The 19232-nt window shown below is 37.4% G+C and overlaps 1 protein-coding gene across 1 annotated transcript; it reads right to left on the bottom strand.

The window, feature by feature from the left end:
• Window positions 1-7863: 7863 nt before the first annotated feature.
• On the bottom strand, window positions 7864-19132 carry hacd2 (3-hydroxyacyl-CoA dehydratase 2). The gene is made up of 7 exons (XM_062431524.1): window positions 18966-19132; window positions 16676-16793; window positions 14962-14980; window positions 13385-13473; window positions 12688-12809; window positions 9995-10173; window positions 7864-8374 (listed from the first exon to the last, which is right to left on the bottom strand). The coding sequence occupies exons 1-7, from the start codon at window positions 19088-19090 to the stop codon at window positions 8292-8294; spliced, it is 735 nt and encodes a 244-aa protein (XP_062287508.1). The 5' UTR covers window positions 19091-19132; the 3' UTR covers window positions 7864-8291.
• Between the last annotated feature and the right edge of the window lie 100 nt (window positions 19133-19232).

Here is a 19232-nt window from a genome sequence, read left to right as displayed (position 1 = left end):
TTCTGCATTCAACCCTGCACAGAGGTCAGTGCGCGCATCAGAGTCAGTGAGAGCTCAAGTCAGAGATCTGATGCAGGAACTCTTGACCTTTCTGAGATCCTTCTTTCAGTTGCCTTTCCCTGTGGCACAGCTGTGCCCGTGGTTGTTGAAAGAATATCTTAAGGAGTTCATGTGATCCTAACAAACAGTAGGAAAGTTGGCTGCTGAATGTAAGGGGAAGCCAGAGCAGACAGCAGCCGTTCTGGCCATCTCTTATGTGTTATTAAACTTTAAAGATCCCCTCCAGACATATTTTAAGATAAAGTACTCAACTGTGATTAACTAGTTGTCTCAGATGTGTTTTTTTCCTCAAAAAGTTAAAAGTATTCCCAAATGAAAATCCTTTTTTACACATCTACACCATCTCCCTCACTGAAAATCCCAGAATCTATGAATATACAAATATTTTTCATTGCAAAAGTTTTTTCTGCTGGACACAAGACATTTCCAAGTCCATTCTCAGTGTTTGTGCACTGATGGCTTAAAGATATGGGTGCAGAATTAATAAAGGGAATTAAAATGGAAATAAAATAAAAGCTGCAATCCACTGGCCACATCTGTTGTAACAAAGGGACATACTATACTATATTCAGACCTACATTCACAACAATGACTGAAGGAAAGAATGTGAGTGTGCTTATTTCAAGGTCAGCTACAGAACATCACCTTACCTTCTTGTGTGGATTCGCCTGTGGTTGAGAGAGGCAATTTTGCTCAATTAGACTTTCTGTGAATGATAAGAAGTGGCTGTAGCTTCTGTTAAAAGACCCAGATTCTTAGGAAAACCTCTTGTTAGCACATGTATGGCCATGAAGGAAGCCATTATCACAATCATCATGCTGCAATATGTGCAGATGTAAAATACATTAACATTAACTTACAGCAAACTCTGTAGTGCCTTTTTAAATGACAAATTAAAGTACATTTACATATTGCACACATGAACTCAACCAGCTGAAATACAGCAAAGCCAATGCAAAACCTCTAAACTCCAATATAATTAAAATAAAATGACACATAGAGAAACATTCTGTATGAAACAATATTTACAGGTAAATGGACTGTACTTATAAAGCCCTTTTCTAGTCTTTCGATCACTCAAAGTGCTTGTACACTACTACTATGTCACATTCACACATTCATACACCGATGGTAGGGGTTACCACGCAGCCATCAGGAGCAATTTGGGGTTCAGTATCTTGCCCAAGGATACATCGACATGTGGACTAGAGGAGCTGGGAATTGAACCGCCGGTGGACATCTCCCTTGGTGGACGACCTGCTCTACCTCCTGAGCCACAGCCGCCTCTACAGCTGCCCCAAAACGTCCAGGTCTCAGGTCCATTAAAAGTTCCAGAATAACTACTAAATGGATGAGGTGAGAAAATGTGGGATCCTATTTTGTTTTTAAATTTCCATTAGAAATCTGATGATCTAAACCAAAAAAGGCCAAGAGGATTGTAAATATTTAATATAGGATTCATAATATTATATCACAGTGTTTTTAGATATGTAAGATTACAGGAAACATCATCACACTGTGGCATCAATGATCATCTTACCCCAGAAATGCACAATAGAACATGTGTGGCTGACAGCCTGCCCCAGTCTTCTGAATCACATACAACATCTTGTTGTTCAGTGATTCAAATATTATTATTAATGAATGAAGTTAATGAATTATGATTATCATTCTACACCGATCACGTCAGTTGTAGCAGCCAATCAAGCACAAGTTCTGTTTGTAGTTTATAAACAAAAATCACATGAGGTATTTTGAATATTCCAGACAAAGAAAAGACAAACATCTTAATAAACCTGACATCACTCACTTAAAACCAACCAGAACCATTCAGTGAAGTCTAAATTACAGCATCAGGCATTTCAGCAGATACATACAACAAAGGTAAGTCAAGGTTTGTGTGATCCAGTGGCACAAGTAAATGCAGAGATAGATAAATACTGGGGGCGAAGGAGATGGAAGCTATGATACTGAAGCCAGGTAGAAAAGAACAGACAGTGAAGGTGCCACAGTGAAGTGAAGAATCGCCCACCTGCAGCACCTTGTTAACATTTGTGGTGAAACACAGGTGCCAAATTCAATTTAGATCAGTGTAGTTTTATTCTTTGAAAATAATAAAGTAAGTGTTATGACTCATCCTGGTGGAGAGAAACTGTTACAATTACTCAGGATATTGTGCAACCAAACGCATGCACACACACACACACACACTCATATATACTCAAACTCAAACCTCAAAACTTTTCTGGTACACATTGAAATGTCTCAAAAATGGTCTCATCACCGAAAAGTTGACACCGAACATCAGGCCAGATATATAATCTCTACTTATTCAGTGACCATTTATTTTCTTATTTTAATAATAATGTTGCTCATTTTAAACTGTATTTATCCATCAGATCCTGCACAGCTTCTTATTTAGTTTAGAAAGCATTTAACATGAGAAAAAAACATCATGACTTCACTTGTCACAAAGAAAGGAATCTAAAAAAGGACCACTCAGATATCGTATATCAGCACTGCTATCAAACTTTTTTAAATGATACCCAGCCATGGTTGAGGGATTGTATTACAGTTGAAAGGCTTAGTGTTGATGTTTTCCACAGAATGATGCATCAGTGTGCCACTCATAGTCAATAACATTACTGAGAATTACATGCTCAGCCTGTAAAAACAGATTTACAATGTCCTCTGCGGCTATGGTGGAGTAAATAACCCCTATTTACGTCATCAGGCTGTCATCTTGGGGTTGAACACCACAAATTTGAACAGAAACTTTTACCAGGCGTGAGGGTCTAATAAAAAGACACAATGAAGTTGCAGTATGGGAAAAAATAGGCACGTTTATTTATGTAGCACATTTCAATAACAAGGCAATTCAAAGTGCTTTGAATCAAGACAGAATGTAAAAGCAACACAAGGAAATATAAAAAAGATATTTAAATACAGTTAAAAGTGTTAACCTGGAAATAAAAATAAGTTAATAAAGGACAAGATAGACCAATAAGATAACCCTAAGTCCTTTAGTCCCTGATATATTCTTCAGGTGATGGTAGGCTGACTATTATTGTCTTAATGTGGCTGTTGAAATTCAGGTCTGAGTCCATAACTGCACCAAGATTTCCGGCTTGGTCTTTAACATTATCGATTGATCACTGCGTTTTAAACATTTTTTTTATCGGTTTCAAACACAATTACTTTTATCTGTTCAATCGAATAACATTCTGGTGCATCCAATTACTGATTTGTTCAAAGCGCTTGCATCGGACCAGACCAGAGTCCAATACATGGTGATATGGTTAAATAAATTTGTGTCATCTGCAAAATAACATTTTTTTTTTTTTCAATGATCTGAGCTAGTGGGAGCATGTAGATGTGGAACAGAAGAGGCACTAAAATGGAGCCTTGGGGAACTCCACAGGGTGTTCTTAAAGAATCCAGAATTTTTAGAACTTGACCCATACTAGGGACAAAAAGTCCCAATTTCTCATTCTCTGCTATGTTTATGTTGAGAGGTCTTTTTTAATATGTTTCTGTCTCCAATACTAATTTGCTTATTTGTTTCTTTAATACACTCTGATTTATTATAATGCTAATATATGATCAGAAGAAAAGGTTGAATCGTCTGTATGCTGAATGTCTGATGTAAAGATGACTTAGAAAATATATAGTTTTATGTAACTATATACAAATGGATGAAAATTTGAAGAAAAGAAACAACATTAAGTGTCTTAGTGAGATGTTGGGCCACCATGTGCCACCAGAACAGCTTCCTTGCTCATTGGCATTGATTCTACAAGTCTCTGACATCTACTGGAGGGCTGTACACCATTCTTCCAAAACATATTCCCTCATTTTGTGTTTTGATGATGGTGGTGGAGAGCGCTGTCGAACACATTGGTCCAAAATCTCCCATACGTGTTCAGTTGGGTTGAGATCTGGTGACTGTGAAGGTCATAGCATATGATTCACATCATTTTCATACTCATCAAACCATTCAGTGAGCCCTTATGTCCTATGGATGAGGGGAATTATGGAAGAGACCACTCATATCATAATAATGATGTTTCATTATAGGATAAAGGTGTAGTGACCTTAAGGGTACAAGTGGATCCAAATAATGTCCCTCACAGCATGACAAAGCCACCAGACCACTTCACTGTAGGGGTTCATCAAGCATTCCGATCCACACTAGTTTTTCCTTTGTTACCCGTCTGTATGCATTTTTAAGCAGGTAATACATCAAATAGTAACTTTCATATTTCATATTGTACACAGTCCATAAAGAATTTAGCTTTTAGATTGTTTGCTTTATTTATCTGTATATTAGAGTACAGTACAGATATTATATGATTGCATACAGCACTCTCCCCAACATCTGATCTGGCTGACAATGACAGGGTGACTTTTTGTTATATGCTCTCTGATGATTGGCCTTCTGCTGCGACTTAATGTACCTGAGCCTGCCAAGTATTTGTACTCTTACATTAAAGGCCGCTGATATGACCCTAACAGCAGCACACAGATGAAAGACACGGTCATACTAAGAAGTGCACATCCTGACCTGCTACATGCCTCAAATCCATTTTCATTAGAGTGTCAAGCATAGCAGTGTGGCTAATGGATTTTAAGACACTTTGGAGTTGGAGTGTATTTAGCTGGCAAGGCCTTCCAGTGCTACAGACAATGTTCTCACCTACATAGTGCCTGAGTGAATGAGTCATCAGTACATTTAAGGCACACGCAAAAGACAGCCAGTATACTTAATCTCACAGGCTCCATCAAATAGTATATATTTATCAGTACATGTCAAATAAGTAGTAAATATGCTTCCCATATTATAAGTTTATTGTAAATATATACTCATTATTCATACCGGTACAAAGTCTGCTGGTCCCATGCAAAACATTTGTATCAAAAACTTTATTCAGTAGAATCAGTTCTGGAGTAACATATGCCATGCTTTTCTTTTTTTTTTTAAAGTCAGGTTGTAACACAGATCCTCATTCCAGGCATCCAGATTCAATCTTTCATGCACTTTAACAAAGAGCTGCACTTCTGCTCCTAAAAGACATTTCCAACAAATATCCCAAATCATGCTCAACCATTTATGAGGGCAAAAAAAAGAAAAGGAAAAAAAAAGCACAAAGGTTGGATGTGAGATCACAGCCAGCAGCTGTTCACTTCTTTGCTACATAGTAAAAGGGTGCAAGAGAGGTTTTTTTTTTAGTCATGACAACAAGCGAGAGTGTAGAGACGAAGGTAGGATGAGAGGCGCTCTGATGGATGCTAACTTCTAACACATGACAGTGTGGATTAGACTTGGCAACGGTGAAAGTTTTAAAGGCATCATCCAAGTTTCACCCAATTTGCTTCAACTCAATTTGAGATATTTTACTTTCACGTAAATACAATTGGAGGTGATTTTGTTTAGTGCTGCTCGCAGCATTTTAAAATGTTTTTTTTTTTTTTGTAAATATAAATATTTATGGCAACATCTGTTTCTAGAAATGTTGTGCTGGTCACGCTGGGTTAGCCACAAACCTCACTGCAGTCACATTTCATTAGAGTTACTCTCTAACAAAAAATAAACCTCATGAAAACTGCTGATGATTTCCAAAACAGGGACATACAGGGACAATTTTTCAATTGCACACCACCCACCACAAAATGAAATTCACCTCCACTGTAAAGGGGTGGAGGCATAAATCCCAGTTACATCAAAGTATATTTGAATAAAACCCAAACTATCTGTATGCAGAGATACCACCAGAAGTTAAGAGAGGGTATGTTTTTGTAATTCGGGTGACCATTTAAAGGACCAGTGTGTAGGATTTAGTGGCATCTAGCATTGAGGTTGTCCCCCCCCCCACACACACACACACACTCACCCACCTTCCCCTTCCAAGTAGAACCTACTATCACCCCGAAATAACACAAAAGTCCCCCTCTAGAGCCAGTGTTTAATTTGTCTGTTGTGGGCTACTGTAGAAACATGGCGGCACAAGATGGCGGCCTCTGTGGAAGAGGACCCTCTCCCCAAGTAGATATAAAAGGCTCATTTTAAGGTAACGAAAACACAGTGATTATTATTTTCAGGTGATTATCACTGATTAAGACATATTATGAATATTGTATTCCGTTTCTGCTAGATGCCACTAAATTCTACACACTGCACCTTGAAAGAGTAACTTTGCACCATATGGATATGCTGTTTTTCTGACCTCTAGTGGTTGAAGTTCTCATTTTGCTGTAGCGAAGTGGAATGAGGGAGACAGCTCAGTACAATAACTTTCAGCCTTGGTGTTGAGGTTGTTTTAACAGAGCAACCAAGCTGAATAAAATATGGAATATGTGATTGAAACTCAGGATTACAATGTAAAGAAGTCAAATGTATGATTGTCTTAACCACTGAGCTGACACTATGGGAGCAATACAAAATCGTTCTTTCATCGGGCCAAAAGAAAAGACAGAACTCGTCTAATTTCCAGCTCTCGCTCACTGTGCACTGTACGTTATTAGATTCATTGCATTGAAAAGGCATGACTACAAGCTCACTAACTGAATTCAGTACCATGTCTCTTCACTTCAAAAAAAAGGTCAAAATAACTTTCCCCACACACTATTATAATCAATTACCAGCTTTATGTTTCCAAATCATAGTGACGACGCTTTTAAAATACAAGTGCATCAAGTTAAACATCCAGGGCTACAATGCTACAAATGTTTGTTACATATCAAAGCTTTTTTTGTCATCTTTTGCTACTTTATGTTGTGCTTTCTGTTCTTTTTTTTTTTTTTTGCTTAAGTATCCCATAACTTAAGTGATTATGTCATATATGCTCTTTAGTAAAAAAAGGTTTTAACATCCTATTCATAAGATGCATGGCCAGATCTACCATACGGGCAATCTAGGTTGCCCAGGGGCCTTTGAGCAGAAAGGGGCCCCTGGTGCGCACTTTTTTTGTTGTTAGGTTCCACAGAAATACAACACAAGGCTTTCTCCTTTTCTCTTGATGTTGATACTTATAGTCACTGTCAGAAACATGGTACCTTCAAAATAAAATATGGAGTCACAAGTTTTCCACCTGACAGCAGCGTTATCCAATTGGAATAAAAGTTGTTTGGGGGGGCCCCTGGGGGTACCAATGCAGCCTTCATAAAATGTATTGACCTCTTTAATTGATTAGAAATATAATTAAGGGAATATGATAAAGCATGAATTAAGTCTTATCTGGTCGGTTTAAGCATCACTCCAAGCCAAGAATGGTAACAGTATGTACTTTCAATAGATAAAAGAAATAAAAATGCAATCACATGACAACAAAAGGGACGTCTGTTTACTTATGTGAGGGGATAGCATAACTAGTCTCTGCACCCACCTACTGGCTACTTTAGGTTATTAATGTATAAACCACCTAAATGTAAGAAAAATGAGCAAAAAACCAACAAAAAGGACAAAAACAACATCCAAGCAAACACCAAACAAACACAAGAGAGTAAACAGAAACTCATGCAAGCACAGAATGAAAAAAAAAGTTTATTGAACTAAATTAGGAATGTAACCGGAATTAAAAAAAACAAAAAAACAAAAAACAAATTACAAATCTGGACAGTTTGCACCGACAAGCTGTAGATGTAAAAAAGAAAATCTACATATGTGTTTCAATACTAGTAGTCTTCATATTATTCTTCCTACGTTGCAGTGAAGGAAAACTGCTTCCTAATAAGAGACCAAAAGATAATGATGAGTTTGTGGAGGGGGAGGGGTCAATCTAGGAGGGATTTTTCTACAGTGTCATTTTTAAAAAAAGGAAGTTATTGATTCTATCAGTGCGTGGTTCAGTACAATGCGTTGCTGTGACTGAGTTCTGTTCAGCGTTCAGACGGCAGCTCGAGTGTATCCGAAGAAAAGTAACTGCAGTTTGTTCATAAATAAAAATAATAACAAAACAAAAAACAAAAAGCAGTTCGTTCATGTTGTGTTTTTTTTTGTGTGAACATCTTAAACGACCCAGACGACAGCTTTAAAAAAATAAAGTCGCTTGATAAATTTGGGATTGTAATGCCAGGGTCAGTTCTGGCAGTTTTTTGAAAAAACTTGGTTGGGGGCTTAGTGTTTGGATAAGTGGACGTGTTTTTGTTTTTTTTGTTCCTCTTCTCTTGGTTGTTTTTTTTTTTTTTTTTTTGGTGTGTTTTCCTTGATCAGGTCCCTCTGAATGCCGCAGGGATCACTCCACCTTGTTGTACTCCTCCACGTGGCCGAGCACCTTCTTCCTCTGTCGTATCATGTGGAAGTAAAGCTGGGGGAAGACTAGAGGAGGAGAGGAAGATCAGTATGTTAATAATAGATTGAGTTTTACATCAAACTACAATGATAACAGCATTAAAAAGGACAGAAGACTTCACCGAATGAAAAGAAACTGGATCTTATTATAATCACTTCTGTATCTTGTATTATGAGGAAAAACTATTACTTATTAATTATGCAACTCTTTGGGCATCATGCAAGAAGCCATATATGAACACATTCCCTCTTATTTTCAAAGTTTCCTCACTAACACTCGACGTAGACAACACCGGCTCCCCCGCCCCTTACTGAACCAAATTTAAACTTTTACTAATAACTTTCAAATCTGTACATGGTCTGGCTCCACTCTACATGTTTGAACTCCTCACACCTTATCCTGCACCAAGCTCCCTGAAACCTGAAAACCTGATGTTACATGTACCGAGATCCAGGCTTAAAACTAAAGGAGATCACACTTTTACTGTTGTTGCACTTGTACAGAAAGGTGTTTTTATAATACTGTATAATTACTGCTTTTTGTTGTTTTGTTTATTGTTTAATGTTTCATCTATTTATGCTTGATTATTGTTTTTATTGTGTATGTTATTTTGTTAATATTGTATTATATGAAGCATCTTGTAACTTCAGTCTTAAAAGGTGCTATAGAAATAAAGTTTATTATTATTATTATCTATGATTCTAAGTTATTTGTGCTCTATATTTTTCTTCTGTTTTTAGGGGGATGCATTGTATGTCTGAGTTTTCAATGCTGAGCCACGTCTGAGACGATTTTCTCTCACGACAGACAACAAAGTTTCTGAATCTGAATCGAAAGAAATACTTTTGGTTGATTGATCCCAATTAGTAACTATAATAAGTTTAAGTATATTTAACAGGATGTCAATTTCATTACTGCTTAAGTGCTTCTTGCTGCCTTTCTTTTGGTGGCATCTCTCTGTTTCCTGGACATGTACCAGAGTATTTGAACATGGAACACCTGCCCTTATATAGCTGTATATAGGACCTATGCTAATAACTCACAATCTGCCACACGCCTCCAATTTAAGATAAAGTGGGATTCATCATTCAGCACACACTTGGGTGGATATGGAGTTCTCTCATTTTTTTCTTCTTTTAAACAGAATTTCAATTCTCAAACGGTGATGGCTGGTAAATTGTGCTCAAGTGGCAGTAATGCACACAAAGGATCCCAACGGCATATTTTCTGTGTGTGACACATCCACGTTGAGCTAAAAATGTTTCAACTGTGTTGGAAAATCCAGGAATAACCTAATGTTTTATGACTCCAAATTATGCATAAACAACAGAAAGGGGGAAAATAAAGAAAAAGGAGCTGAAGTTCATGGAGAGTTTGAAGATCAGAGTCTGAGCTCTAACTAAAAACACACACAGTTGGTGAGTATGTTGCTGTGCAGTTTAAAACATTTGAAGTGAATAAACATGGACTGGAAAAAAAACACTTGAGTGGCCACATTTAAACAAATAACGCAACGAGGAAAAATGTTTCATAATTACAAGAGAAGGAATTACAGGATAGACTTTGTTGTCATAATTGTAAGATACAGAAGAACTGTGTCTTCTCTGGAACGACAGCTGCGGTAACATCTGCTTTCTTTGACTTACGGGGAATGTAGGAGATCATGACGAGGATGAGGAAGCTGTGGTAGTCGAAGGAGAAGTTGTACTTGTTGGGGAGGGTGACCGAATAAAGGCCTGTCTTCTGTACGTACGGCAGCGCTGCATAGATAGTCAGCAGCTCCCCGGTCACTCCCATGGGATACAGCACGAAGAAAAAGGTGTACCTGGAAGAGAGGAAATAATAAATCATACAGATGCATTATTCATGGTTCCTACAACATAAGAGGTGGACCATATGGCTCAGGAATGTCCTAACTATTCCATAAAGGTAGTTTGGACATGCCTGATATAGTTGGTCTATAAACATCTAAACACTGAGGGAGATATGCATCATAATATGGATTTGGATTGACCATTTCTCCTGGTTTATAATGGATTTTTATTGTAATTGTGGAGAATTGTATCACACGTGGTACAAATTAGTGCGTGTTAACCAGTACAGATTTTTAACTCCCTGATAAATCAATCAATGTGAATAAATGAAGAGAATCCTGCTTCATACCAAAAAAAACTTATTTTCCTAATAAGAAAATGTGGGTGCAACCAAACGAGGAAGGAAGTGGTCTAAAACAGGTGCTTCATACAGAGTTGGTTGGTTTGTTTCGATTATTATTATTATTTTTTTAATATATGTGGACCAGAATAGAAAAAACTAAACAAAACTGTTGCTGGAGGAAGGAAGAGCTGCAACACTTTTAACATTTCAATAAAAAACTGGAGGACGAATTTTTGAAAATGTGCTCCAGCTCTGACACAAATAAGTGATAAGTGAAAAGGCAAGTCTCAAAAGTGCATTTCTCACCATTACTAGACCTGTCACAATTATAATGTTATCAGCTTATCGTACAATGACGTAATTATCAACATCATCAGGTCTATATATGGACTTATCATATGATACATGGACATGACCTTAATTTTTTTACCTCAACATTGGCACAATTCACATTAGCAGCTAAGAGGCTATTCATGTCACATTGACTAAGTAATCATCAGTGGTATAAAATCTTCAAATGACAATATTATCGTTTATCGCGATAATTTCTGAGACGATATATCGTCCAACAACAGTTAGTTATCTTGACAGGACTATCCATTACTTTATATTTATGTAAATACAAGGTGAACATTCATATTGTTGGCAAAGAAGCTTTAAAAGCAATAATGAAAAAGCAGAATTCACAGTATAATAACAAACAGAAATGATATACTGTTGTATGCATCGTAAAAATCTAAAACTCTTAACTACACTGTGATATACTGTATGGAAATTAAAAGGAAACTACAGCAGTGGCGTCTGCATGCCTCTAAATTTTTTATCCTAGCACTGTGGAGGGATCGAGTCTTTTGTGGAGGATTGTGCAATTAAAAATGAGAGATGCACTGAGATGCACTATGAAGAGAGAATAAACATCAAAGAGAGGGAAGAAAAAGAAAAAAAAAAGGGTCTGTCTATTTCTTCACTGGCGCTCCAAAACCAACTGCTGTCTTCTCTCATCCTTCAACAACCTCTTCCGTGGATGCACAACCAATTTTTGTGTCTCTCGGGGTGCAACTCAAAGTCAAATACCAATATAGCGACGGTCTCATTTGCTACCTAGCAACGCAGACCGCGGGGAGGGAAGGCACTTAACAACTGTTGCCGTGGTTGAAGATGCAGATGAATGCCATTCGGCTGACATGGAGATGTAGATTTATATAATGGAGGCAGCTACAGATTTGATGTATGATTGATGATTTTTTTAATAGTATTAAACAATAATCAGTTTTAGGAGTAATACATGCACAGAGTAATGTGCTGTACTGTATACTGTAGCAGTGACACATCCTGACACAAAATCCTCTTTTACCATTTCAAAGAGATTGCCACATCTGGAATCAGTGGCCTTATGTGAAAAATAATTGATTCGCTTTTTAAACATTTTTATACTCTTAAGAAGAGATGGAATACATTATAATATGTCATATAATTAACCTTCAATTTTTTATTATTTCTTTCTAAATGAATGACTTAGTGTACTGAACACCATCACAGTTTCCCAGAACATGAGGAGATATCTTTAAGCTGATTGTTTAGTCTAACAAAGTAAAGAACGAACCAGATCATTTAAAACATAAAACAGAGGCTAGCCACAACTTCTCACATTTGAAAAAGCTGGAACAAGAAAATGTTTGACAACTTTCTAAACTACATGTAATTAGTCCTGTTACAATAACTACTTTTATTGGATGATATATTGTCTCAGAAATAATTGCGATAAACGATATTATTGTCATTTGAAGATCATTTTATACCACTGATATAATGATAGAGACAGAGACAGTTGGGAATTGTGTGATAAACATCACATCATTGTATATTTTTGGACTAAACCTTTCATTGTCGCTATTTCAGTCACTAAATCAACAGATTAATCAGGAAGAAAAACACTAATTAGCTGCTGTCATTATGCAGTATACATATGATCAAATTACAGTCTTAATTAATGAAACGTCTAATCAAGGAACTGTAATAATCTGAGCAAACACTGAGCATTTCTTTTTAGCACTTCTCATCATTTCTTCATTCATTTAGTATTAAAAAGTATTGAGGTTTGATCCAGAGCTGATCAAATGATGTAAATTTGAGACATTCTTCAGCTCTGACACCTCTCTTTCTCTCATGCTGATGTTCCTACCTTGCCCATTTGATGAGGTACGGCAAGTGATTGAGCAGGCTGAACGTGTAGAAAGAGTAGCGAATGATCTCCGTCACGGTCCAGGCTGTGACAAACAGCAGCACGCTGTCCTCGCTCTGCACCTGCACAAACACACACACACACACACACACACACAAAAAGGATGATGGGAGGATGACAGAGCATCAGACAGTCTTTGCATCATGCCGCCGTAGTTACTCTGCTGTAGGCTAATCCAGACTTTTCCTTGCAGAACCATGCTGTTTGTTTTTCGGATGCTCAGATATCACACTGCACGTCGCCGATCTTCAAATATTAAAAAGGTTTTTTTTAAATAATGCAGGTTTGATGTTAAAAAAAGAGGCAGACTCACAATCTGAATACAGTTTCCACACATTCCCAAACAAGTAGAAGAGGAAACGGCTTGAGAAGAATGTCAGTACAGCATTATGCGATACACACACGGCGAGAGCAAACATATCAAACATACAATACATGTAGCTGACTGTATCCAAACTCGCATCTGATGTTACTTACATGTTTACTCTCCTCTGATCTATTAACAAGGCAAACAGTACATCAGGTGGTCACTTATTAACAAAGTCATGTGACTATTTGCATTAATGTGCCATACACATTTTACAGATGTTGCATCTGTGTGCGTGTGTGTGCGCGTGTGCAGTGAAACTCATCTTACCTCCCTGACACTGTGTGTGACGGCCCAGGTGAGGAAGACCCGAGACATGACCTGGAAACCAGTGAGGACCACAGAGGAGGGAACGATTCCTGAAACACATGACACAAACACTCATATGAACATGTGTGAATCGGTGTGTGTGTGTGATGTGATGAGGATCAGTGTAAAATAAAATAAAAAAATACAACACAGTGCTGTTTCTTAGTCAGTACTGTTGTACTGTAATGTAAATATGCTATTTAATCTTTCTAGAAAAATATGATTGAAAGTGGAACAAGCTTAAAAGAATGTTGGTGTAAGGGAAGTGTAGTTAGAGCCTTAATATCTTTAGGCATTTGAAATTGGGAAATGGGATCAATACACCTCTATTGATCACTAATGTTGTCATTTATTAGGAAAGAGTTAAGTTGCTGAGCACAATTTGTTGCCAACTGCTGAGATCTTTCTTTCACTTTTGGAAAAAGAATAAATTACACTGCTGCAGTTAAGTTTGTTGATATCTATAATATTATATTTTACATGAAATACATGTGAAAATAAGTAGTTTTTTTTTAGTGGAATGAAGTGACTGACTGGAGAAACTATTCCACATTTTTATTTTATCCACCTACAGTGTATTTAAGTGGACTTATACTAATAATTACTTCATATCAAAATATGTAAATGTTTCCTGATCTCCATGATTCCCCAGATGAAATGTAATATTTAGAACAACTGTATTCCATTACCTTTATTTAATATAAAAAGTTATAATGTAAGATCATGCCAAACTAGTTGATATGGTGTTTTATTGACAATTTACTGTTTTTAAAGCAAGTTGAATTATTTGGTACAAAGTTTTTATGGTTACACCACTTAGACATTTTTGCCATAATCCTCTAATATATTCTCTCTAAATGGATTAAAAGCAGAAATTTGATGCTGGGTCCACAAAAAAAGAATGTGTGCAAGTTATTCATACGTTTATTTTCACATTTTAACACCTTTAAATTTGACTAAACCACATGGACACAAAAAAACATCATTGACCCAAATACTTTGATTACTGACTGTGTGTCAGACCCACAAAAACACATAGGCACATGAATGTAGACCAGTAGAGCAGAACCTAGTGCTGTTACAAGCATGTGCGTGTGTGAGCCGAGTGCTAAAGGTCAGCTAGCTTTAACTTCCAGATAATAAAGATAACGGACTGTGAGGCGATCTCTCGTCATCGCATTAACGCCGCGAAAGTCAACAGCTTCTCTGCTCTCTGTTTGGCAAACACTTCAATATGTGACAGGCTGTGATTCACATTCACACCTGAGATACTGTACATCTACAAATCTGATGAGTCATTATAACAATGTAACCAATCAAAAGAGATCGGATTTGAATCATTCTGTATTGATTTGAACTATGCTTTCTGATCCCTCCAGAAGCAATGTGTGTAGAGAGTTTTTGATTGGTGGTTCCATACAGCCTGACGTCAGCTTAAATGAATGTATAGTAGGAGTTTAATGATAGGTGCAATATCTTAAAAAGTCAGGTTTGAATGGTTTGTGATACAGAGTGGCGGAGGCTGCAGAGAAACTCACCTACAGCACAGTGCAGTATCTGTGAAAGAAAGAGATAACAGAGAATTACCCAGTGTGCTGCTGGCAGAGGGAGAGCACAGGACGGCTTATTTTAACTCACAGTGGAGAGGAGCACAATCCATTTCCTGCTTTCTGTATATAGCTTCATTTTTTTTTTGCCTGTGGATTAATGCTGTGTAAATCTGAGCAAGGGATTTACTTCAATTTTCACAACATTTCACAAAACGGACTCAGTATTTCTACATAATGTGTCGTATGTGTGTATGTGTGTATGTATATGTGTATGTGTGTATGTGTGTGTGTGTGTGTGTGTGACTGTACACAGATTATTTGATGAATGGAAGATATTGACTCGTATCACTGAGCTGCAGTGTGTCTGGAGAGGATCACTGATACACTTCCTGCTGCCTGACCTCTGTTCTATACACATGCATGTGTGTGTGTGTTAGTGTGTGTGTGTGTGTGTGTGTGTGTGTGTGTGTGTGTGTGTGTGCACACATTTAAAACAACCCAGCACTCTTTTACATCATTTTAAAAAAACAGGTGGAGGGACATCAGCTCCAAACTTTTCAGCATCACAATATTTCAATTAGATGGAAATCATGGAAGTCAAGTGTAAGTTATAGAAGTATTTCTTGGTGCTGTGCCTTTAATACAGTGTAGGCAGGCATGTGGGTTACCAGGACATTGTACAGATAACAGTCAGTGCCTCTACACATCCAGACCTGGATCCCAAGACTCAAGCACTTTTCAATGGCTTTATGATGAGATTAAAAAACTTTTTTGTCGGACAGCTTCACTGGTTCATTTGTCTGTTAAGCAACTGGAAAACACACAGATCTTAACAGAGGTTTCTCCATTCATTACTCGCTGTAGAGGGTAATTACTGGAGTGCTGTGAAAGCATTAAGTCACTGAAATGTTGCTGTAATAAATGTGTCTGATATCTTCTAAGAGCTCAGATAATCCTTTTTGAAGTATTCCTTTAATGCATAGAGCACCAGTCAGAAGTCTGGACACACCTTCTCATTCAAAGGTTTTTCTTTAGATTTGACTATTTTCTGCAATGTAGAACTAAAGTGAAAAGACCAAGACTATGAAATAACACATGTGGGATCACATAGGAAACATAAAAGAAATAATCGCAATAAACTATATTATTGTCATTTGAAGATCATTTTATACCACTGTGTAAAAACACAGACTGCCATTATGGGCCAGGACAGAGTTATTCTTCAGTCTCCATTCAGGACGTACACAGTGAGGAATGGAGGACACTACTTGCTTAACCAATGTGACATGAATAGTCTCTTAGCTGCTAATGTGAAGTGTGGCAATACTGAAGTCAAAACAAAAGATCAAGGTCATGTCCATGTATCATATGATAAGTCCATATATAGACATGATGATGTCGATAATTACGTTATGGTACAATAAGTCGATAACATGACTACTGTGACAGGTTTAAATATGATTTATTTAGATAGTGTGCAAAGCTGTCAACAATGTGAACAGTGTCTGCTTTGAGGAATGTAAAATACTACAGATATTTTGGTTTGTTAACACTTGATTAATACATATGATATGTGTTTAATGTCTTCAGCGTAAAGAAATAGTAAAGGTCTGTCCAAACTTGTGACTAATGCTGTATATACTGCTGTACATTGTGATATGGTGTTTGATTGTGGCATTATCATTCAGTTCCATGTGCTCACCTCCAGAAGAGCTCCGGTCTGAAAGAACTTGAGTGGCTTCTCTATGGAATAGTAGAGCCCATGGTAGCTGCCTCTGGCCAGGTAAGCTCTGACCAGACCTACAGCTATCACCAGCCACCTGGAGAAAAAGAAAACAATAAAACACAGGACAGTCATTGTAAATTGCAAAAAAACAAATCATCTAATGGGGTTGTTTTAAAGCTGTGGTAAAAATATGCTTGGAGCTAAATAACCAGCTGATCAATTAACTTTATTACCAAAGATTATAACTGAAGTAAATACAGTTAAACAATAGTTTTTTAAGCACAAGTAAACAACTAGAAATGTAATTGTTATGTTCTATAATGATCAAGATGAATAAAAGTATATACTGAACCAGTATTTTAAAGAGGTAAAGGGCATATAGAAATAAAAATACACCTTTTAAAATATTAGTAGCTGTAATACAAATATCAGCCAATCACTTATTTTGATACAATTTCTTCAAATATTTTATCTATCATTCATTACAGTTGTAATTTTGTATAATGATGAAAAACTACAGTAGGTAAGAGACTGGGCCAGAGGAGCAATATTTGCAGATGGAGAGCTGGTGCAATATAAAAGTTTCATCACACATGATCTTAAACTGATAAACTCCTCCATAATGAGGCCAGAGGTCGACCACAAAGCAGATACTATCTGCTAGAGGAGACCTCAGCCAGGCTGGTGGATTCTGTGGTAGTTTCAGTTCACAGTCTGGTTTCACAGGTTGGAGGATGTGTCTGTTGGGCCTCAGCGACGACAGAAACTAAACACGCCTACTGAGCTGCTGCTGCGCCAGTATCACAAAACAGACCCTGCATTTCAACAGCGAAAAACTGGTATTTGTTGGTTGGTGTGTGTGTGTGTGTGTGTGTGTGTGTGTGTGTGTGTGTGTGTGTGTGTGCATGTGTGTGTGACACCCTAACTTGTGCTCAATACAAAGTAAGCACTGTAAGGCCCATCAGTGCACAGAGGGACACAATGTGACCTAACTGGTTGGAACAGTGAGCAAACAACACCCACCCATTCAATTGTGTAACAGTCAGTAAAAAATCAGAGCAATAAAACTGGTAGAGGGAGATGTCTCTGTTCATGTCCAAAGATTATTACCGTTAATGTTGACCTAAGTGTCTTAGACAAACAACAAGGTTATAAAAAAACATGCGATGTTGCATATCCAGCCTGATTTAATACAAACCAGCTGTAATCATTCAGAAAGGGTTAAAATCCACATCTAAAAAACCAACAGTGTTTACTTATAATTACACTTATTGCTGAACTATTAATAGTGTTAAAACGTTTATAGGCCTAGTGGTAAACATCATTTTATCCTTACATTTTGAAATTAAATGAAACTCAACCAAATGTCTCACTATGTTATTTCAATATGATACAGGGGTCTTCGACTGTTATAGCATTTACATTATCAATTACATTTGTTCATCTATGAAATATGTCCAAGCATAGTGAAAAATGTCCTTTGCAGGCTTTCGAAGCTCAGTGCGACTGTCATTTTTTTTGCTTTATTAAACATTTTCAATGATCAACCAACTATCAATCATTGATACCAACTCATTTCGACTAATTAGTAATTGATTCATTCATTTTTGCTTATTTGGTTTACATTACATCTTTATTAACGTTCACAAAAAACTTGAAACTCTGTTTAATAATGTTGTATTGCTTATTGTGTTATGACCAACCTGACTGTAATTGTATTATAGGTAAAGTTAATGAATAAACCCCCCCTCTGGAGCCTTTCCCTGCACATTAGTTTGTAATTTTTAATTGTACAAATAAATAAAAACACAAATGTCTGACTCAGTATTTACCCAGAGGAAATTAACATGACAAAGCAAGAAGAAACTCCACACACATTCTGCTGGGTAAACGCTCTGTCTGCAGACAATAAGCCCTCTGTGTCTTAATGTTATTACTCTATATTGTGTGTGTGGTTGAGGACCCGTCGTGGCAGGAGGCTGTAGTTAATCTGTATAAGCCGTTAATGTTAGACACCAATTTAAAGTTATTTCACAACACAGCAACGAGGAGTGTCTTCAACGCATGCTACGTGAAAAACTGACTGATTATTAACGCACATATAACGCAATTATAACGTTTTAAAAAGTACGACGGGGAAATATTGTTGCTAACATTATCATCAGTACTGTCTTGTCAAACAGCACGCGCGCGCGCACACACATACACACACACACACACACAGAGCAGCGGAAGAAGCATTAGCACGAGGAAACACGCTACATACCCCGCTGTCATCACCACGTTATAAATGACCAGGTAAGCTGTAGCCAGGGCGCCGGGTCCCTTCTTCTTCTTCGGGGCCACATCGCTGTGGGCCGCCTTGCTGGTCCCCGGAGCAGCTGCCGACATGACTGGAGCCCTCAGCGGTCTTTGGTCCTGGAAGACGGCGGGCTGTCAGGAAACGACAGGGGGGCCAAATTCAGGAAGTGTCGTCGCAAAAGCGAGAGGACTACCTGCTCATCACTTCCGTCTTCGTTTAAATCTCATATAC

Source organism: Scomber scombrus, chromosome 13 (assembly GCF_963691925.1).
Source record: "Scomber scombrus chromosome 13, fScoSco1.1, whole genome shotgun sequence".
Classification (NCBI taxonomy): Eukaryota; Metazoa; Chordata; class Actinopteri; order Scombriformes; family Scombridae; genus Scomber; species Scomber scombrus.
The sequence above is the reverse complement of the archived record's forward strand: the minus strand, read 5'-3'. Positions and strand labels throughout refer to the sequence as shown.